General features: G+C 41.1%; 1 protein-coding gene across 1 annotated transcript in view; it reads left to right on the forward strand.

The window, feature by feature from the left end:
• The window catches only part of znf423 (zinc finger protein 423), a gene marked incomplete at both ends in the record, with an annotated part of 198200 nt that overhangs the window by 158495 nt on the left and 15531 nt on the right, over positions 1–24174 (forward strand). Inside the window, 2 exons of the mRNA XM_083894314.1 lie at positions 17389–17520; positions 19994–20109. Coding sequence (XP_083750440.1) covers positions 17389–17520; positions 19994–20109 — 248 coding nt within the window. The remainder of the gene's footprint in view (positions 1–17388; positions 17521–19993; positions 20110–24174) is intronic.

Raw genomic sequence — 24174 nt, forward strand, 5'->3', positions numbered from 1 at the left:
TATACAGAAAATTATTTGTTTTATAGCTAATCGTTATTACGAATTGTGATTTTTATTATTATTATGTTCTCTCTGTCTTGTATTGCAGTTGTTTTGCTGCTCTGTCGCTCTTTAGGGAGAGTCTTCATACGTCTACACAGGCGCTCACAAATCTCCAAACACATGTATATTTGATTCCTGCCTCGGAATATTTAATGACTTTTTGTCATTTATTTATTTGTTTGTGTTCCGAGGGCTGACAGAAGTGAGAGTGTGTGTTGTTTTTCGTGTGTGTGTGTGTGTGTGAAGAGCATGAAGAGGTTTTTATTATTTTTTAATTCAATTGCAGTACACAGGTTCGTCGTATTTTTGTGTTTAACTTGGATTTGTCGTTGATCGTTTTCTCTCATCATCATTATATATATATATATATATATAACGTTATAGGTGCCATATGTAAGAATGTGGCCAAAAATGGTTACTATATTCAAATTCAAAATATCGAGGTCTTTTAGGTTTGGTTTTCTGACGTAACTGGCAACCCATGGTGGTTGCTTGGCAGCTGAGGCTCTACTGGCTGCAATGATTGGTAGACGGCGGTAGGTGGCGCCACCTGACGCCAAAACATGATTTGCAGTCTGCAAAAGATTGTTTTAATGCAAATATTTTGTCTGTACTGTTGTTGTTGGTGAGTTCAGTTTGTTATATGAACATTATTCCTGAGTCTCTGTGACATATTAGGAGGATTTTAGATGTATTACGTAATGCACCTTTAACCTAACAGTATCATAGAGAGAGAGAAGAAAAACACAACTGTTCACACAACGAGAAAATAAAACAGAAACGGATTCAAAGATGTGCAGCATCTGCCTAGGCCGGTTGTGGTGAAAGGTAGAGACAGAGTCATGATAGTTTGAAATAATCAATATAGTACTTAAAAAATCTCTATCTTTTTTTGTTTTAATAGCAAAAAAGAAGTGATATTTTAGTGTCCATGTGCTATTTTTTGTTGTTTTTGATTGTGGCAGGTTTCACGATTTCGTTTTTGAGCGTTTAAAACTTTTGTTTTCTGCTTTGTTGGCCTCCAATGAGTCAAACACTTCTTCTCAAGTGGAGTCCTTGTGCATTTAATTATCCGTACCGTCGCCCCTGGAGACAAAATAAGTTAAGGCTAATTAAACCTTAAGGGATTACGTCGTCGTGTTAATTTCCATGCAGGTGATGGTAACTCGGAGCAGGTAATCAACTTGTCCTTTTCAGCCTGTTCTTTTCTAAGAGTGACCCCGCTGGTCCCCGGAGATTCCGGGGTGATTGAACTCCTCGTAATCTCCATCATTACCCGGTTCGCGCAGCGGGGCAAAGTCTTTTAGCGCTAAACCCTTACCTTGATTATCCGCCCTTCAGGTGACGCAGGTACACGCAGGCGCGTGTGCGGCACGCTGGTTCACATAAAGGGCCATCGGCAGCGATGGGAGTCGTTGACGTTAAAGGTGTGGAGGTAGAATAGTAATAATCACGGTGTTGGATAAGTGTTTCTCTCTCTGTAATCAGGCCCGAGTCGTCGGCCCAAGTTGTATTCTCGTGATGCCCTTTGAGCTGCAAATACAAGTGACAGCCATTTTTAATAGTTCATAGATCATTTTTTTCTGCTGCTGTTCTGTGCTACAAAAAAGTTCTGTTCTGTATTTTTGGAAAAAGGCAAAGTTAAAGGTGCATTATGTGATAAATCTAAAATCCTCCTAATATGTCACAGAGACTCAGGAATAATGTTCATATAACAAACTGAACTCACCAACAACAACAGTACAGACAAAATATTTGCATTTAAAAAAATATTTTGCAGACTGTAAATCATGTTTTGATTGCAATGATTGGTAGACGGCGGCAGGTGGCGCCACCTGACGCCATCATTGCAGTCAGTAGAGTCTCAGCTGCAGAGCAACCACGGGTTGCCAGTTACACCAGAAAACGAAACCTAAAAGACCTCCGTGTTTTGAATTTGAATGTAGTAACCGTTTTTGGCCACATTCTTACATATGGCGCCTTTAACACAAGCAAATCCAAGTATAAATTGCATTGATTTAAGCTAAATTTGCCCAAGTATCTCGTTAGGACGTACTTTCCTTTGTTGTCCACTGCACTTTTTCATATTTTCAAATTTTCATACATAATATTTAATGATTTAGGTTTGTTTTCATCAGCCAAAACAAAACGGTGACAAGATAATTACTGAATTCCTGAAAACAGTTTAAACTTAAGCTTATTTACAGCAGCTCCTCGTACCTTATAACATCATTATAATCACAAAAATAGTTATGGCAACAATAAAAGATAATAAATCGTTAACAGATAAAACAGATAATGTAGTGTCGTTCTGAGCGGAGCTTCAGCTCTGTTATTGATGAAGTGACTGATCCTCTCATTGGAAAACTAACTAAATGATGCTGTATCTGAGCTTGTTTGTAACTTTGAGCAGAGTTTATATTTGAAACATATCAGCCGCTACGTGTGGTTTGTAGTGAGTAAGAAAGACGTCATAAAATCATAGTAAATAATGTACTTTTACGGTGTTTTTCCTTTGATTTGACGGTTGTTAAAGCAGTTGTTCATTCGTCTCTGTCCTGCTAACTTTGTTGACTTCCTGTCCACTTTCCTCAACACAGTTTTGTTTTTTTGGTGTGTGTGTGTGTGTGTGTGTGTGTGTGTGTAAGTGTGTGAGAAATTTTTCAGTTTTACTCGTACTCTCATTGATGGACGCTGCAGGTTTTCACCTTCTTTGAAGGCCTCTATGTTTTCCCGTAGCAGTCGTGTTTACAGCCAACAGGCATCATCTTCCATCTCTGTAGCTCACCCACGCTCACACCCACACACACACACACACACACACACACATGTATGCACACACACACACACACACATGCACAGTGTGTGGCTGAGGGAGGTCTCTAGCCATGGTTGCAGGTATCTGGCAGGCTTTTCCACACATGACCTAGTAGTGATTTACTGTCTTCATTAGCATGTTACCACTCTCTGAGTGTGTGTGTGTGTGTGGGCGATGCATTTGTGCTTTAGGGAGGTTTGTAGTTTGGCCAGTTTGTGTGTCTGTCTTTTGTGTGTTTTTGGTTTTGTGTTTTTTGTGATGTTTTTTTTTGGGAACCTCACATTTGTGTTCTTTTCTGCTCTGTGACCTGCTATTCTGCGCTCTTCTAGTCTGTTTGTTGTGATGTTTCTATGACCACAGCATGGGTCAGTTTGGCACGGCCTGGTATGGCTTTGGGTTGTGTGTGTGTGTGTGTGTGTGTGTGTGTGTGTGTGTGTGTGTGTGTGTGTGTGTGTGTAAGGGGGAGAGAGACAGGCAGGGTGGCTCAGTGGGGGGTGTAGCTGGCCAGGGCAGGGGGCGAGGACAGACAGACTGGACCAAGGTCACTCCTACAGTGTGTGTGTGTGTGTGTGTGTGTGTGTGTGTGTGTCCACAGATGAGGATGTGGTCAGCTCACTTTTTTTTCTTTTTTTTTTTAATTCTCTTCATCTGTGTTTGTTTTCTGTCATCCAAACATTTTATTTTGTCGGGGTAATTTTGTGATAAACAACTTGAAAATGATAATGGCGAAAATTCAAAAATTGTAAAAAAAACAATAAAAATAAAAAAGTACGGTTTTCCATGATTTTCTTCACGACGGTGAATAAAAGCACTCACAAATGCCCAAAACTATATTTAATATATAATCTGTGCACATTGTGTCTCAAAACTTTAGCATGAACTGCCTGTATTTTTTATGTAAATTACATATATATATATATATATATATATATATATATGTATGTATATATATATATGTATGTATATATGTATGTATATGTCTGTGTATATATGTATATATATGTGTATGTGTGTGTATATATATATATGTATATATATGTGTATGTGTGTGTATATATATATATGTATATATATATATATGTATATACATATGTGTATATATGTATATATATATACATATATATACATATATATGTATATATATATATGTTTTTTTCCAAGGGTACTTATATTGCTAAACTAAATGTAAGTTATGTGTGGACATCTGCTATATAACGTTAAAGGTGCCATATGTAAGAATGTGGCCAAAAACGGTTGCTACATTCAAATTCAAAACACCGAGGTCCCATTAGTTTGAATAAACTTAATTGGTTTAGGTATAATAATAATAATAATAATAATAATAATATCATATAGAATTTACAATACTAGAGCAGCTGTTTCATTTTTTCAGATCAGAGAAAACAACTCTGTTTACTTTGTTCTTCATTCATTTTCCAACAACGCCATCTCTTGACTTTGTCTTCACTCATATCACGTTCACCTTGTCTCATTCTGTCTCTGTGTCCCTGTGTCTCTCCCTGTCTCTGTCTCTCTGTGTCCAGATGGGCAGTTTCCAGGTTAACCGGAACAGCTGGAGCAGCATTATTAGCGTCCCGCTGTGAACTCTTATTGCCTCTGCTCCTTTACTTTCCTCTTCTCCTTCTCCCGTCTTTTCCCTCCCTTTTTTTTCCTCTGTCAGTTTTGAGGACAAAAAAAAAGATCTGTTTTCATTCATGGACAATGTTCCAGGCTCCTTAAAAGTCACAAAATATAACGTATAGAAAGATAAAACAACATGGAAACAGAATGATGGACCTCTCTCTTTTACCGTATGGATGGTTTAGCCCGTTCATTTACTCAACTTCTGTTGTTTGATATAATATAAATAATCCTGTCTTTGACTTGAAGTGCTCAGACATGCTATACAGGAAGAAAATGGACATAGTGTAAGTCATTTAACACGTGCTACTGTATTGTGTGAGTCCTCAACGAGACCAGAACCTGGTCCTAATGAGGCAGAACCTTTAGTTTAGGACTCAGGATTTGAATTGTGGTGATGGTTAAGGTTTGGGATGAACACTTTGTTTAAGATGTCCAAATAAATGGAAGATACTGCCGTGTCCTGAGAAGGATACGTGTGTGAACATGTGTGTGTGTGTGTGTGTGTGTGTTTATGTTAATGTTGTTGTTGTGGAATGGAGATTTAGCTTTTTAGTGGTATTTGGATGCAGAGATGCAGCGGGGATAAGCCTGCTAGCTGCCTCTGACGCCCCCTGGGAACACAGATTAAAGAAACACACACACACACACACACACACACACACACACACACACACACACACACACACACACACACATCAGTAAACAGCAGGGTAGGATTAGATAGAGGAAGGTTAACACACACACACATTCATACACACATATCTGGTAGATTTAGCTGCAAAAAAAGGGACAGATTATTAAACGACTAATCAACATCAGCACAGTTTTTGTCTCTGTGCGTCTTCACTCTGACGTCCACGTTTTACTACGTTTGAAAACAGAGGGTTTTACTCGTTCAGGAGGAGGAGGAGGCGGAGTCAGTCAGGAGTGACCCCTCTCTCTCCATCACCTTGACAACACAGATCACAGCCTTGATTACAGTTGCCGTGGCGATTAGCCCAGGATACACACATTGCCTTCCTGACCCTGCCTGGTTTAGCATTTGTTTGTTTGTTAAAAAAAAACAATAATCCTTGAAACTTTGGTGAGCTCACAGATCAGAAAGAATCATCGAACTGAAGCGGGAAGGTCAAAGCTCAAGGTCAGCAACGGCATTAAAGGCATACAAATACCACAAAAAAACAACACAAACTAAACAAACAGCTAGCCTGCATTAACTGTTTACCGTTTGCTATTATGCTCTAAGGTCACTTTGAATGTCGCCCATAAATACGATTAATGATTATTATTTACAAAGAAATGTCCGTGTTAGTCAGGATGACAATTACACCGAAATTAGAGGCCCAAACGAGTGAAATACTTATACGCTGTGCTAACATGCTGAGCTAACGTAGCACTAGCGCGTCTCTGAGGTGCAAAACAGCACTTTCAGTGTCAGGAAATCATCAAACAATTCAATATATTTTGTTCGCCATCAAATAATAAGGAAAATAATCTAAATAATCAACAATTTAGTCCTGAGATTAATCAGAAAATTAGTAGTTAGATTAGAGGAATAATCCTAAAAAATACATGTTGGCGTAATCCCTTGAAAAATCATAATTTACGACATCCTTAATGTCAACATCAGTGACATCCTTTTTTTTTTTGCTACGCTGACGTAGCTTCGTAAGCTAATGTAGCACTGGCGCTATGTTAGTTTAGCATTGTCATGTCAAAGTCATGAGATAAATCAGAAAATTAGAGCTTAGATTAGTTTAATAATCCGATAAAGTGTAATTGCTTAAAACAATTATAATTTGATACAGCTGTGCTAGCGCCAATGCTACGTTAGCTTAGCGTCTCTGTCCAGGTGAGAAACCGCACTTTCATTGTCAGGAAGTTGTCTTCTGAAACGCAGCCTTTTACTTGTGATAGTTAATACACCTTTATTTGTTTGTTTTGTTTTGTTTTGTTACATTGATTATAATCAATAAACATCGACAGATTATATTTTTCCGTGTATGTCGTGTTTAGCTCTTAGCTCGTAGCCCGTAAAAATGAACAATATCTGTGTTTTAGCAACAACAACAGCAGTCGGTGTATAAAATAATAAACACGCGAAATTAATTAGCGCAGGCCCTCAACCGCCGTTAACAGGTTTTTTATTTTATTTTATAACTCCTGACAGATGCCGTCTACGGCGTTATTTAGCAGGAAACGCACCAACAGTGAGTGCACTTTTTGATGTTCATCCAGGGGGCTGTAGTTGTGTTTAACATATGTAAACAGATGGGAGGACGGAGAGAGAGAGTGTGGGAAAACAACAGGAGGAAGAATGGGTGACTGGAGGAAGAGAGGTACTTTATTTTTAAGGGTTATCCTTGGGAGGGACGAGCGTGTGTGTGTGTGTGAGTGTGTGTTGATGGTTTATTCACACACACACAGTGATTAGGCTTATTCCCTCCTGGCCACTTTCAAGCTTTCAATTAAGATTCTAAACACAAATATACTCTGCATTCATTACTCTCATCCCTGCTAACGAGCTAAAAAGAGGTGGTGTGTGTGTGTTTATTTATGTGTGTGTATGTGTGTGTGTTGCCGGGATTCCTTGTGCCGATTGGACGACTGGATGATAATTCCTGAGCGATGAATATAAGGCCGGAGCGATGATGTGTTCACTGTCTCCTGTTTTGAATATTAAAGTCTCATTACGTATGATAATGTGTAGGCTTACATGTCAGCTGCTCATGACACTGTGTGTGTGTGTGTGTGTGTGTGTGTGTGTGTGTGTGTGTGTGTGTGTGTGTTTCTATTTATTTTTAGTGTGTGTGACCTACTACACATGAGGAAATTCATTAGTTAAAGTTATTTTCTGTTAATTAAAACTATGAATAATTCTGTTCTACTGTGTTTACGTAGTCGGAGCGGAGCTGAAACAAAGTAAATATATATATCTTTATATTAAAATAAAACAAAGTATATGTGAATATTTCAATATTTTCTCAGATGGTACTTGGTATAAAACGTTTGAGAAACCAGTGACTTAAAAAAAAAAAGAAACTAGTGTCATTTTATTAGTATCATTTACTCTCAATCTACTGCTCCACACTCCAGTCCAGCAGGTGGCGGTAGTGCCAAACCTTACAGCTGCTTTGCCGACCAACATAAACGTCTAAAGAAGTAGAATTCTCGAAGTTGTGAGCTTTTTTCCGACTTTTTTTTAGAAATTAGAAACTCACACCAAACCACGATATGGTGCTACTTTTACCGTGTCGTATTTGTTTTCGCGGTGAAACAGTTTTACGCGCAAAGTTAGCCTGATACTGGTAGAAATCATCGGAGGGGTAAAAAAAAAAAAAAATCAAAATCCGATACGATCTGTCATGTAAATAAATAAATAAAATGGTCTGTTGTATCGGACTAATATAGGTATTTGTCGAAAACTCGAGTTTGTGACATCGGTATCGGACGCCAAAAAGTTGTATCGAACAGCCCGAGATACGACTTCTCAACTGGAACTCCCAGTTCCGAATTCCGATATAAAATGGATCGTAGCACTACTCAGAGTGTCTTTTCAGTCAGTACGTTTACTGTACGTGATATTAAAAAACTTGGATTTCCAACTTGGAAACTCACCAAACCATGACATGGTGCTACTTTTACCCCTAATTGCACTTCTGTCGTATTTGTTTTCACGGTAAAACAGTTGTACGCACAAAGTAAAGTAGTGAGTAGGGATCAGAATCTGGTCTAGAATCTGGTCTAGAACCTCGTTTCTGAGGAGCTGGTGAAGTTTCTGTTTGAGATCAGGATTATGACGCTTTGTTTAGTCTGTCCAGACACGTGGACGTCCAGACACGTGGACGTCCAGTCCACGCCGCGTCCTGAGAAGAACAACTGTGTGCAGACCTTTGTGTTGCGAGTGTGTTTCTTTGTGTGTGAAGCAGCTTGGATTTTCCCGATCAGATTACATAACAGTCGGAAGCTGGAACGCCACTCGGTCCTGTCGGAGCCAAGCACCTTCTCACATTTATGCACACACACACACACACACACACACACACACACACACACACACACACACACACACACACACACACACACACACACACACACACCGTCACTGCTGCACTGCACACATATGCTAGATTGGTGCTCGCTTTCATTAGACACACAAACACACAAAGTGGTCGTCACCATATGCTGCTGTCGTCTGCCAACAGTGTGTCTGTTTGTGTGTGTGTGTGTGTGTTTGTGAGACAGTTTTAGTTATTACAGCATCGTGTTGGATGTGCAGTCGTGACCGATGGATGAATGGATGGAGGAGAGAGATAAATCACTGCATCACTGTCCTTTGTCTTCATGTATCACGTGTGAAGGTTTTATTTCAGTCTTCTCTGGATCAGAAAGTCATCGATAAACATAGATCACGTGACCAGACGTGTCCTCTTTTTACTCAGTCTTCTGTCCAGGAACATTGTTCCTGAAGTTGAGATGTTCTGTGACAAACTTCACTTTGTCCCTGATGTGTGAGGTTTTCCTCTGTCCACATGTCCCATAAACATCAAACTGCCCATTGCACTTCCTATTGTACCTACCTACCTACTTCCTATTGTTCCTACCTACCTACTTCCTGTTGTACCTACCTACCTTCCTAATACACCTACCTACCTACCTACTTCCTGTTGTACCTACCTACTTACTTCCTGTTGTACCTACCTACCTACTTCCTGTTGTACCTACCTACCTACTTCCTGTTGTACCTACCTACTTACTTCCTGTTGTACCTACCTACCTACTTCCTGCTGTACCTACCTACCTACTTCCTGTTGTACCTACCTACCTACTTCCTGTTGTACCTACCTACCTACTTCATATTGTACCGACATACCTATTGTACCTTCCTACCTTCCTAATGCATCTACCTACCTACCTACTTCCCATTGTACCTGCCTACCTACTTCCTAATGTACCTTCTTCCTAATATACCTACTTACTTCCCAATGTACCTACCTACCAACCTACCTTCCTTACTAATGTACCTCCCTACCTACTTCTTATTTTACCTACCTACCTACCTACCTACCTACCTACCTACCTACTTCTTATTGTACCAACCTCCCTACTTCCTACTGTACCTCCCTACCTACTTCTTATTGTACCAACCTCCCTACTTCCTACTGTACCTCCCTACCTACTTCTTATTGTACCTACCTACCTACCTACCTACCTACCTACCTACCTACCTACCTACCTACCTACCTACCTACCTACCTCCCTACCTACTTCTTATTGTACCAACCTACCTACTTCTTATTGTACCTACCTATCTACCTACCTACCTACCTCCCTACCTACTTCTTATTGTACCTACCTACCTACCTCCCTACCTACTTCTTATTGTACCTACCTATCTACCTACCTACCTACCTACCTCCCTACCTACTTCCTACTGTACCTCCCTACCTACTTCCTACTGTACCTACCTATCTACCTACCTACCTCCCTTCCTACTTCTTATTGTACCGACCTACCTATCTCCCTACCTACTTCCTAATGCACCTATCTGCCTACCTCCTTCCTAATGTACCTACCTATCTACTTCCTATTGTACCTACCTACTTCCTAATGCACCGATCTACCTACCTACCTACTTCCTATGTTACCAACCTACTTCTCATTGTACTTCCTTCCTTCCTTGGTAATTGCATGAACAAACAGATGTTTGTGTGGTTTATTGATGAGTAGAACTGGGATGTATTCATGTGTCACTTCATCCACTGTGAACATGAATGTCTTCTTCTCACCTTCATCCTAATCTGTCTTAAACGTGGCGTTTGGACGTTGTTCATCTTCATCTGTGCAGGTGTGAGTGTGACGAGAGACAAGGAAGTCAAACAGGAAGCTGAATCGATGTCTGACGCTCAGTTTAGGGACCGAGCAGAGATCAGTGCGTGTGTGTGTGTGTGTGTGTGTGTGTGTGTGTATGTGTGTGTATGAGTGTGTGTGAGATTACACAGGGGCTGACCGCAGATTAACCCCTGAACAACATGGATACAGTCATCACAGATGAGATTTTTTTTACTGAATCAAAGAAAAAAATATATGAAAAGTAAACAAGTGATGGAGATGTTAACATTTAACACACACACACACACAGACACACACACACACAGAAACAAACGTGGAAAATGGAAGACGAGAGAGAGAGAGAGAGAATGTGTGTGGGTGTCTCGGACTCACGGGACCTCAGCACTGCAGCATTCTTTCTGTGTGTGTGTGTGTGTGTGTGTGTGTGTGTGAGGGTGAGTAAAGGTAGGGGTGGGGGGGGGTTCACTTGGGACCCCTCCAGCACTGCAGCAGGTTGTGTGTGTGTGTGTGTGTGTGTGTGTGTGTTACTCTCACTCTCCAGCCCCCACACAACCAGTGGGTCAAGCTCACACCCCTCACATCAGCCCCCTCCCTGCCCCTGGTTGCCATGGAAACACACCTTGAGCGAGCCCCCCAGAGAGGTGCACACTCCTCCTCCTCCTCCTCCTCCTCCTTCCATCCACAGCACTCTTTCTTTGCTGCACTCTTTCTTTCCATTCTTTCTTTTTCACCCAATGCTCTCCCTCCATCAATCCCAGCATCCCTCACACACACATACCCCCCCCCCCCCCCCCCTCCCTCTCTTACATCCATCCCTTTTTCCTGCTGCCTCTTCCTCGCTGTCCTCACCATCAGTCGCCTGGCTTGGTTTATGGCCTTCAGCCCCTAGGGAGCACACACACACCCCCCCCCCCCCCCACACACACACACACACACACACACACCTCTAACAGTGTGGGGATGGATGGGGGGGGTCGACATGGGGGTGTGATGCTCCAGGGACGACCAGCAGCTCAGACTGAAACTGAAGAAGAGAGAGAGTGGGCCGGACACCCAGAGGAGTTCACCAGTGCAGTTAAAGAAATGGTTAAAAGTGTGTGTGTGTGTGTGTGTGCGTCCGTGTGCATGTGTGTGTGTGTGTGTGTGTGTGGTAGGGGAAGGCACAAACACCTCAGGGATTCGTCCCCGACACGAATCAAGGAGCTCATTTATGTTCCAGCTGCATGTTACAGACCTCTGTAGGGGTGTGTGTGTCAGTGTGTGTCTGTAAGTGTGTGTGTGTGTGTGTGCTTGTATTTGTTACCTCTTTAGGACCAGGTTCTGGACCTAAAAAGGCAGAACCTCAACTGGTTAAGATGTGCGAGTTGTGGTCAAAACTTGTTGGGGTTTCGACGTGGATGCAGTGTCCTCAGGAGAATAGGTGCGCGGACGTGTGTGTGTGTGTGGATAATGCCAGAGAAGGTTTATGGTAGAAACATCCACACACACACACACATGTTAAAAAAATACATCAATTCTATGTCGTCTTCGTCACATGACTCCTGAAAAACGGACAAACTTAATAAAAACATGAAAAACAAAGCCAATTTTGGTGCAAAAATGAACAAAATCTAGTCGATAATGGAACAAAATGCTCCTTAATATAATAACTTTTGACATTTTGCGTAATAATGTCATAATTTTATGATAATATTATACATTATTATAATAATTTAACCATTTATTACATTATACAGCGATGGTAATTGCTCATCTATAGTGTTTTAAGTCACTTTTCATGAATTCACGGGCTGACCTGTTATTATGTTGTATTTATTGTATTGTATTATTACTATGGCGACATTAAAGACACTTTTTTTTTGCGTTTAATAAATCACACACGTCTGTTCTGTCCTCGCTTTGTGAATACATTTACATTAACATCATTTAACTGGTGTTAAACACACGTTATGTTACATTATCATCTCTTACAGGCCTGAAATGAATGTGTGTGTGTGTGTGTTTATTGCAAAATAGTGATAAGAAGACACACAAACTTTTATTAATGAAAAAAGTTAATATGTTTAGTCCTAACCTTCACCTCCTCTCTCTCTCTCCATCACTATCTCCTCTCATCCCTCTCTCCCCTGTGTTCTGTGTCCCAGTGTGTGTGTGTGTGTGTGTGTGTGTGTGTGTGTGTGTGTGTGTGTGTGTGTGTGTGTGGATCAAACGCACTCTGTGAGGCAAAGCGTAACGGCAGGATTTTGTACGACTCTGTCATCTCACTATGGGCTCGCAGACACACACGCACACACACACACACACACACACACACACACCCTTGTTCAGGACAGCCCAATTATCTCTCTCTCTTGTTTCGTCTCTTTCTCATCAGTTGCTTTTCCTTCACACATCAACTCATTTATTGACATGTAATCAGCGTCTGAAGAGTGAAGTCGCTTATTAAATAACAATAATAATAGTAATGAGTCACTGAATGTGTAAAATGTCCTATTCTGATCTCTATGTCGCTGTCGACTGTAAACGAGCTAAAGGTGTTTGTAGCTACAGGCGATTATTTTAACACTTTAACATGAAGCGTATCGCAGACGACTCGTTTGCGCACTTTGCCGTTGTTGTTTGTGCTTTTTCGGGAAAAACCCAACGGTTTCTGAAAGCTGAGAAGTTTCACGTCAAATCGTAAACATGTCGTAGTTATTACGTATAAAAGGAAGCCGGCCAATCAGCATCTTTGTCAACAGAGAGGAAAGAAGTTGGAAAAAAGCCTGTACATACAGTAGTTTCCATATTTTTTGTCTCTGTGGCTCAGTTAATGTCAGGTGGCGTTCCACAAGGTTCTGCACTGGGCCCATTGTTGTTGTTGTTGTTCTTCACTGCTCATGAAGATCTTTGTTGCAGTTTTGGCTTCTTCTCTGTATTATTTCTGACGCTGATGATACAGTTGCATTTCCTGTTTGAACTTTAATGTTAAAAAAAAAAGTCGTATATACGGGGCCGTTGTTAGCGAGTGTTAGCATTTAGCATATTCTGCTAAATTAAGGTGTTGTTGTTCCACTTGAACTGAATTGTTTTTTGTGTTTTAACTATTACTTGTCATTTTCCCCATTTTACTTTAGCATCTTTCAGGAGAGAAGTTGTAAAAATGCCTGTACATACAGTTGTCAGTTAATGTCATGTGGCGTCCCACAAGGTTCTGTACTGGGCCCGTTGTTGTTCTCCACTGCTCACAATGATCTATTTCTTTGTTTTTGGACACTGAGACAAAAACTTCGACCAAAATGTTAATTTAAATGTTTTATAATTTCAAAATTATTTTTTAATTGTTAAAAGAGTATTTTAACATGGCAGTAAATTGAGAATAACTGCCAGATATTGGACGTTATTCTGGAAAAAGTTAGTAACAGGACATTTTTTGGCACTTTTTATGGTTAAAATAAGCAAAAAAACATGTTGTGGATTAGGTGTTAAAGGGTTAAATGAAATACCGATTGACTATAACAAATATAGTACAAAAATATGTATTAAATAGCAATTTAATGAGCTTAATCCATGTCATCAATCATGATCTAAAACTACTATGAAATACATGAATTATATTCAAGTGGCACAAAGTGGTGGACATTTAGGTTTAAGGTGTTTCCGTCTACAAACAAATAAACAAACAAACAAACAAGTTAAAACTCTATTTTTATATATTTTTTTAGATGATTTGAAATCCTGAGAATTCAAAAAGAAACAACACAACGAACAAGGGACATTTAATCGATGACAGAAACGTGAAATATGACGATTCAGGGGGCTGCAACTGTTGTACACTCCCCCCTCTGTGTGTGTGTGTGTGTGTGTGTGTGTGTGTGTGTGTGTGTGTGTGTGTGTGTGTGTGTGTCTCGCTCCATGTGTCTCTCTCCTGCTGTTTCAATCTCCCAGTAAATGATAATGAAGCTCTATCTGTCTCAGTGTGTCTCGGACTCACTGGCGCCCCACACAACCTCGCTGCCTTTGAGGTTTGTGTGTGTGCGTGTGTGCGTGTGTGTGTGTGTGTGTGTGTGTGTGTGTGTGTGTGTTTGGGGACTGTGCAGCGAACTGTTCCATCCATACAAACATGTGTGGCACACGCACACACACACACACTATTGAGATGGGATTAGGGCACCCTTGTGTCAGTCTTTGAGGCAGGAGAGATTGGCATCTTTGTGTGTGTGTGTGTGTGTGTGTGTGTCAGTTTGGGTGTCATCGTTGTATGATTGAAGATGTTATTAACCCTGAGATCTCCTGCTGTGCTGCAGCTGAAGCTCTGCAGGCTGTGTGTGTGTGTAAGTGTGTGTGTGTGTGTGTGTGTGTGTGTGTGTGTGAGTGACCAGTTAGAGAGCTAACATTGATCGTCTATAAGAAACAAACGTATACAAGAAACAAACTCCCGCTTTAAGACAACACAAGATTTGTTAATCTGACGTTTTCCGCCCAAGTTTACTGGAATATTCTCCTGAAATTCTCTAAATACCATAATTTTGATCAAATTTGACTGAAGTACAGGTAAAAGTACTGGTCTAAAGATGTACTTTAGTCGCGCAAAAAGGACAAGGGAACACAAATCTCACGTGAATTGTTTTTAATCAGAGGCAAAACTTTTACAAATTAAAGTGCGACGAAATAAAATATGAAAACACATCATGTGTGGGTCAACATGGGTCAAAGGTCACCTGTCCTCATCATTCACCTGTCCTCGTCATTCACCTGTCCTCGTCATTCACCTGTCCTCATCATTCACCTGTCCTCATCGGTCACCTGTCCTTAACATTGACCTGTCCTCATAATTCATTTACCTGTCGTCATCATTCACCTGTTCTTATCATTCATTTACCTGTCCACATCATTCACCTGTCCTCATCATTCACCTGTCCTCGTCATTCACCTGTCCTCGTCATTCACCTGTCCTCATCATTCACCTGTCCTCATCGGTCACCTGTCCTTAACATTGACCTGTCCTCATAATTCATTTACCTGTCCACATCATTCACCTGTCCTCATCGTTCACCTGTCCTCATCATTCACCTGTCCTTAACATTGACCTGTCCTCATAATTCATTTACCTGTCCTCATCGTTCACCTGTCCTCACCATCACTCACATGTCTTCATCATTCATTTACCTGTCCTTATTCACCTGTTCTCATCATTCATTAACCTGTCCACATCATTCACCTGTCATCATCATTCACCTGTCCTTATCATCAATCACCTGTCCTCATCATTCACCTGTCCCCATCATCATTCACCTGTCCTCATCATTCATTTACCTGTCCTTTTCATTCACCTGTTCTCATCATCATTCACCTGTCCTCATCATCAATCACCTGTCCTCATTTTCGTTTACCTGTCCTCATCATTCATTTACATGTCCTCTTCATTCACCTTTCCCCATCATCATTCACCTGTTCTCATCATCATTCACCTGTCCTCATCATTCTCCTGTCCTCATCATACAACTGTCCTCATGATTCACCTGTCTTCATCATTCACCTGTCCTCATCATTCACCTGTCCTCATCATTCACCTGTCATCATCATCCACCTGTCCTCATCATTCACCTGTCCTCATCATTCACCTGTCCTCATCATTCACCATTCACCTGTCATCATCATTCACCTGTCCTGCACCTTTAATTCAGGAGAACATTTTTTCTACTCAGTAACAGATGTGATTTCAAACGTAGTGAAGTACTTCTAAATACTTCAGTAAAAGTAAAGTTACACATTTAAAATAAAAGTATTTGTGGTTTCAAATCCAGTAAATTTCTAAATGTGCCGTACATTTTCTGCAGGAAGTGGATTCTCTGACTTCCCCTCCATTGTTTATGTATTTTAAAAACACGAGCAGCCTCCTGCAGCGAGGGCTTTGAATCGACTCCCACACTCGTATTAATCAGCGAGCGATGGACGATGAGGGACAACACGGAGACATGTAGGGAGGGATGGATGAGTGACCACGCTGGAGGTGGAGGAGGGAGGGAGGGAGATAACGAGGACAGAGGGAGGGGAAGGAAGGAAGGAAGGAAGGAAGGAAGGATGACTGCAGATCATCCACGGCCTCAGTGGGGAGGACGGACAATTACCAGTAGGGGCAGCGATGGCTCTGGTGTCAGTGTGTGTGTGTGTATAAGAGAGTGAAGTGGGGGAGTGAACGAGGGTTCACCCGTCTCACTGACGAGAGTTTCTCCCGTCTCTGTGGGTCAGTTAATGTCATGTGGCGTCCCACAAGGTTCTGCACTGGGCCCGTTGTTGTTGTTGTTGTTGTTCTTCACTGTTCATAAAGATCTTTGTTGCAGTCGTGGCTTCTTCTCTTTGTTATCTCTTACGCTGATGATACTGTTGTATTTCCTGTTTGAAGTTTAACGTAAAAAAAGTCGTATATAAGTGTTAGCGTTTAGCATATTCTGCTAAATGAAGGCGTCGTTCTACTCGCGACATAAAGATTTTTGGGTTTTTTGTTATAAATTCACAGATTAGTGGTTTTTTTTACTGAATTGTCACAAATTAGTTTTAGTATATAAAGTTTTATTCTATATTACCGCACAGTTTTTGAGTTTTTATTAAAATTAAACAGCGAGATGGAAGTGATCGGGAAACTAAAGTCAAGTAGTTCAAGGTCAAGCAAACGCCTGTTGCCGAAAGTAATAAAAATAAAGATTTAAAGAAGGAAAAATCTCTTTTTTTTTTACTATTTTCCTTATTTTGATTGATTATTTTTTTGTTTTTTTATTACTTTTTTTTAGTCTGATGTTTTTTTCCCTCACAAATTACTAAATTACTATAATGATTCATGTCCACAAATGTCCACTGATGTTGACGACGCGTGAACACAAACACTTCCTGTCGTGTGTGAATACATGAAAACCCGTGTTTCCACATGTGCAGGAAACAGCTGTTGTTTGTGCTGTGAGCGAATGTCGTACTTTGTTGTTGTTGTTGTTGTTTGTTTGTATGTGCGTCTAATCCGGTTCCTCACATGTGCCTTGTCTGTCTCCTATTTGCAGAGGAGGGCATCAATCACGAGTGCAAGCTGTGTAACCAGATGTTTGACTCACCTGCCAAGCTGCTCTGCCACCTGATAGAGCACAGCTTCGAAGGCATGGGAGGAACCTTCAAGTGTCCCGTCTGCTTCACAGGTGAGACGCACAGGGACGGACAGACACACAGGGACACACTGAAAACACATTGAGACACAGACACACTGACACACTGATACACAGAGACACAGGGACACAGGGACACACTGGGACACACAGGGACGGACAGGGACACACTGAAAAGACACTGAGACACAGAATGACACTCACCTTCAAGGACACACAAACAGATTAAAGAGGTTTCCTTCTCTCTTGTGTTTTTAAAATTTACCCAGGAACATGGATAACTATATTTCAAACACATATAATTCTCATTTTATTATTATTACTATTATTATTATTATTATTTTTGAATCTATTTTTTATGGTGGCCCTGAGGTGCAAAACAAAAACGCAAATCACCAAACACAAAATTTGTTGATTTGCGATTGTGTTTTTGCATTTGTGATTTGAGTTTGTTTGTTTTTTGTTTTGCGTCTGTGTTTTTTGTTTTTTTGCGTCTGTGTTTTTTGTTTTGTGTTTGTGATTTTTGTTTTGCGTCTGTGTTTTTTGTTTTCGTTTGTGTTTTTTGTTTTGCGTTTGTGTTTTTTGCGCCTGTGTTTTTTGTTTTGCGTTTGTGTTTTTTTGCGCCTGTGTTTTTTGCGCCTGTGTTTTTTGTTTTGCGTTTGTGTTTTTTGTTTTGCGTTCATGTTTTTTGTTTGGCGTCTGTGTTTTTTGTTTTGCGTCTGTGTTTTTTGATTTGTGTTTTTTGTTTTGTGCTTCTGTTTTTTGTTTTGCGTTTGTATTTTTTGTTTTGCACTTCAGGACCACCGTAATTTTTACAGATTTTTCAAAATTTCTTACTCTTCAAACTCTGACTCATTTGCTGCTGCTGCAAGCAAGTGAATTTCTCTGGTTTGGGATTAATTAAATCTAATCTGAAACAGATTATCTGTTCTTTGACCTCTATCCTTCTTAGTAATTCTTATAATTTCTGACATTTTTCTTTTACTTTTTAGTAATTTAGTGTAAAAAAGAAAATGTATTTACTATGTTGATATCGTGTCAGTATCATAACATGAGACAATATATCGATATATGTTAGATTTTTGCATTTAATCTGTGTTTCATCCGTGTACAAAAAAATTCAGTTTTTTGCAGAGGTTGAATTCTTGCTGCTGTAAAGAAAGCTTTTCTCTCACTGTTGTCGCTCCGAAATGTCTCTCTCCGGGTTTTCCAGCCAACAACACGGCCGTGATACATGGAGATAATGTTCCCTCTAATGGCTGCGAGGTTTCCTTGGTCCGAACGGCGAAAAACACATTAGGAATATTCATTGTTTTTTAACGTTGTCTAAGTGTTGGGAATAGGGCGGCAGCAGGGTGCAGAGCTGCTGCAGGAACATGAAGTTAGATGATGTGTTTGTTATTCACCTGAGGGCCGACAATCCAGAATGCTGGATGATCAAATTAGGCTTTTTTGGTGGATTTTTACCAGCAACGAAGTCAGCACCTTTGCACCTTTGAGCTCCCATGACCCACCTATAACACTGTGTGTGTGTGTGTGTGTGTGTCACTCTATCACTCTCTCAGTTGTTGAGTTGTGTTGTGTTGTGTTGCGCTTCTCCACCTCCCCCACAGGTACACAGCAACGCTTTAAACTTTAACTCTATTCCTTAGTGGCTTATGAATTAGTAAGATGGGCACCGCTCCTACGGGGGGTGGGGGGGTGGGGGGGGGCTTAATAATTCAACATATACACACACATATACACACACACACACACAAAAGTGAAAAGCAAAAGTTTACTGAAACAAAGAGGAGACAAAGAAAGAAGGAGTCTGCTGAGGATAACACCAGCTCCTTCTGAATCAAACCCCGGATCGTTAGCTCGGAAACGGCTAGCTCTCGGGTCGCTTCGAGTGAACCAAATGCAGGACGCGGACTACAACGCAGGGCGGATTGGACTTTCCGAGCAAACAAACTCGGATTTCGATGAAGAAGGAGCCGGTGTGAACCTGTGACGACCAACCAAATCTGACCCAGATATGTTTTTTTTGCGTTACCCGTGTTTGTTTTGCCAGAACGCGGAAAAAATAACGACTCAAAATCTCAAAATACACCTCAAACTGTAACTATATACAGTATAAACTCATCCGCAGATTATTTTTTAGTACAGATTGTTTTTTTGGGTCCATAAATGTCAGAAAATGTCTATCGGTGTTTTCCAAAATGTGGAAATGATCTTGTTTTCAAATAAAATGATTCAATGATAATGATTTGGAGCAAAGAAACGGGAAATATATCCGAAAAACACTCAAACGTCTTTTAGTTAAAACACTTTCTGATAATCTGCCTTGGATTGGGCGTCCAAAGGGTAATCTGGTACAAAATCCCACCTGCAATTTGTGTCTCTATAGTCAGCGGATGATCAGGTGTTTGTGGTTCAGGTTCACTGCCCTCTTGTGGCCAGACCAGGGTTTCACTGTGGTTCTGTAGTTTCACCGCTCTTGTGTTGTGTTCTTCTCTCCCAGTGTTCGTTCAGGCCAACAAGCTCCAGCAGCACATTTTCGCCGTCCACGGTCAGGAGGACAAGATCTACGACTGCTCCCAGTGTCCACAGAAGTTCTTCTTTCAGACAGAACTACAGGTACGTCCTCCTTTAACGTCCTCTTCTTCCTCTTCTTCTTCTGTTTTGGTCTGGAATCAGTCACGATGTACAGGTACAGACAAACCTCAACGATCTCCTCCTCTGTCCTTAAATCTCTTCCTCAACTCTAAACTTATCCATAACCTGATTCCTCTTTCCTCTGCGTATCATCTCCTCCTCCTCCTCCTCCTCCTCCTCCTCCTCCTCCTCCTCCTCCGGGCTCTGTCCCTCTCTTTCCATCTCCCCTCATGAGGTCCGAGCAGGGTTCTGGCAAAGCTTCATGTCATTAGAGTCCAGACACATTTAAATGTGTGTGTGTGTGTGTGAAGGAGGACGACAGAGAGGCGATAAGTCACTCATGAGTAGGTCCAGGACCAGCTGTGGTCAGGTCTGCCATGATGTGTAAACCCCTCCCATCATCGTCCTCCTCCTCCGTCTCTTGTGCTACTTTGGCCAAAGACGAAGGAGAAGTGACCTCCTTTAATCTTCAGGTCAAACACTTTACAACCTGTTGAAGGTCGAGTCGGCTGATCCTGATGTCGTCTGTTGGAGTGGGAAACTCCGTCCTTTGACTGCACTTTACTTCATTTTAAATAGCTTATATGTATAGTGTTATAGTTTGACGATAGCATACGACTAATTTTAATTATACATTTTTTTACGTGTTTTGTTTTATTTATTGATATTGATTTGAACTTTTGGGTGAAAAAATAAAGTTTTAGTGTCATACTACCTACCTACCCTACCCTTCATCTACCTACCTACCTATCTACCAACCCTAGTTCTACCTACCTATCCTTCATCTACCTACCTACCTTGCTACCTACCTACCCTACTTCTACCTATCTACATACCAACCCTACCATATCCTACTTCTACCTATCCACCTACCTATCCACCTACCTACCTATCTACTTAATTCTACGTATCTACCTACCTACCCAACTTCTACCTACCTATCTACCTACTCTTCATCTACCTACCTACCTATCTACCAACCCTAGTCCTACCTACCTACCTACCTACCTACCTACCTACCTACCTACCTACCTACCTACCTACCCTACATCTACCTACCTACCCATCTACCAACCCTAATTCTACCTACCTACCTACCTACCTACCTACCTACCTACCTATCCTTCATCTACCTACCTACCTACCTACCTACCTACCTACCTACCTACCTACCTACCTACCTACCTACCTACCTACCTACCTACCTACCCACCCTAGTTCTTCCTACCTACCCTTCATCTACCCTACTTCTACCTATCTATCTACCAACCCTACCCTATCCTACTTCTATCTACTTACCCTACATCTACCTACCTACCTACCTAGCTAGCTACCGTTAAATGTAAACTTGCATAAATAATACCCACCGATTATTATAAAATACGATAAATACAATATACATATATATATATATATACACACACATATATGTATGTGTATACATAGGATATATTTATATCCAGTATATATGTACATATGTGTTGAATCCACTAAGTAGAACACGGGACAAACTCACCGGTCCGTGTTGAATGTGATCCGTATTGAAAAAATACAACCACAGCGAGGTGAACTCCAGGACGCGGCTCTGATGTTGAAGATAACTTATTGACACTGTCAAACAGGACAGGTGCAAGACCTGTCCGCTGTCACCGAGTGATCAACACGGCTCATTATCACAGTTTTGGGTACATTTGACTTCTCCTGTGATGAACGATCACCACTGACACAACTGTGTGAGTCTGATGGAGATAAATAATAATATATATCACACTTATTGATCCATGATTCTTTCTCGTCTCTGTTTTGTTAAACACATCTTCATTGACCTTCTTTGGCCTCAGAAGGTTACAGCCCTCGCTGGTTGGTATTGAGCTCCGATCAATCTGAACACGGACATTTGTAGCAGATGTTCATTTCCTACTAAGTGCTGTTATTTGAGGAGTAGCTTGTGTGTCGGTATAGACACAAAAAGTAAGAAAAGCTGGGGAAACATAGGACAAATATCAGGTGCACTGAAGGACCAGAACCCAAAAGGTTGGGTCCAATATTATCCCTAAACTTTAACCAGTTCCTCAGAAATGAAGTTCTGAGTCATTGGGACCAGGTTTGTGGTCTCCATGAGGACGATACCGGTCCTGAAAAGGTCAGTGTTTATGGCTGAGAAGGTCCTGAAGAGGCAACAAATACAAGTGCACACACACACACACACACACACACACACACACACACACACACACACTCACAAACAGTAGTTTTGACATGGGGCCAAAAGAGTGTGGACATATGGCCGGCCAGTCCATTTAACAGCAGGACAACTGCTGGACCCTGTCGGTTAATGTCCACACACACACACACACACACACACACACACACACACACACACACACAAACAGTACACTCTTGCTTATTAAAAGATAGATAGAAAGACTACGACACCTGTGTGATTGACAGCTGCTCTCGGCCAATAGGAGCCCAGGTTGCCGGGAAAAAAGTTTGAATTCCCAGTTTTAAAAACTGGCGCCGAGAAGTCACTGTTAGCGATAGCAGTCGCTAACAACGACGCTGTATGCACGATACACCGCGATACGACTATTTAGGTCATGATACGATGTTATCACGATGTTGCGATATACTGAGTATTTGCGGAATAATAGAAGAGCAGCAATTCGATTTTATAATCGATTAGCGATCGATATATTAACTATTAAGTAGTTTGGTAGAAGTAGGTAGGTAGGTAGTAGTTAGAGGTAAGTAGGTAGGTAGCTAGCTAGCTAGCTTGGTAGCTAGTTAGGTCGTAGTTAGAGGTAGGAAGGTAGAGTTAGGTAGTTAGCTAGCTAGCTTGGTAGCTAATTAGGTAGTAGTTAGAGGTAGGAAGGTAGAGTTAGGTAGCTAGCTAGCTAGCTAGGTAGCTAAAACGGTAGTAGTTAGAGGTAGGTAGGTAGTTTCCAAGTAGAAAATTCATCCTCAAAGCAGCTGAAAATTGTTTCCAGAAAACTCGGTTTTAGTTGCATCAGAAAAGAATAAGAATGTTTTTAAAAGACCAATAATACTAATTGATTGCTACACCACTGTTAACCGTGTTAAACTTGTTTCCTTAATCTGCTTTAGTCATGTTGTTTCATGGTTTGTGGTTTTTATGTAACACAAAAACAATAGAAAGCACATGTGTGAATTCAACCACAGCACTCGTGTTCCTCGGTTTTCATTCCAGATTTTAGATTCTATTATTTTTCTCTCTCTCTCTCTTGTGCTTCTTCCTCTTTGGCTTTTTGGCTGCTGCGCCGTGGTTATATCTATCTTCCTACTCTGTAGTCTTGGCCCAAGTGTGTGTGTGTGTGAGAGAGTGTGTGTGTGTGAAGTCTTGCAGCCTGAGCCCGACCTGCTGCAGCTCCATCGTCCCATGAGACGCTTCTCTAAGTGGGCTAGACAGAAAGGCTGACTGAGGGAGATGGAGAGCTACAACCATGGAGGTTAATGCCACTGCTCGCTATTATCGTGTGTGTGTGTGTGTGTGTGTGTGTGTGCGTCTATGAGTGTGTGTGTGTACAGAGAGAGTCGGTGATGTCCCAGGGAGCTAAATCTTTAAACACTGTCACATTATGCAGCTCTGTCTTCTCGGGGACAGAAAGCACGTCCACATAAAGATGGAATGTTGGAGTTTTTCTTACCTCAGTCAGTGAATCAGTCAGTCCGTCCGTCCACTGAGTTCTGCTGCTGTGATTCACGTAAACATTAACTCTGTGGAATTAGATTTGTGTCGATATTATCAAACTACAACAGTTTATGAATGGAGCAAAGAAAGTATCAAAATAGCTAGGTAGTTAGAGGTAAAGGTAGGTACACTCTTAGAAATAAGGGTTCTTAAATGGTCATTCTACAAGGGCTGAGGTTCTACCTGGAACCATTTGCTTCTGAAAAACCTTTTCCCGGAGAATGGGTTTTTCAAGGGTTCTTGGTAACACTAATGGTTCCAGTAAGAACCATTTTGATCCAGAGAACCCTTTAAAACCCCTTTAGGTATGTAAAGGTAGAGGTAGGTAGGTAGGT

Source organism: Microchirus variegatus (genome assembly GCF_963457635.1).
Source record: "Microchirus variegatus genome assembly, chromosome: 8".
Classification (NCBI taxonomy): Eukaryota; Metazoa; Chordata; class Actinopteri; order Pleuronectiformes; family Soleidae; genus Microchirus; species Microchirus variegatus.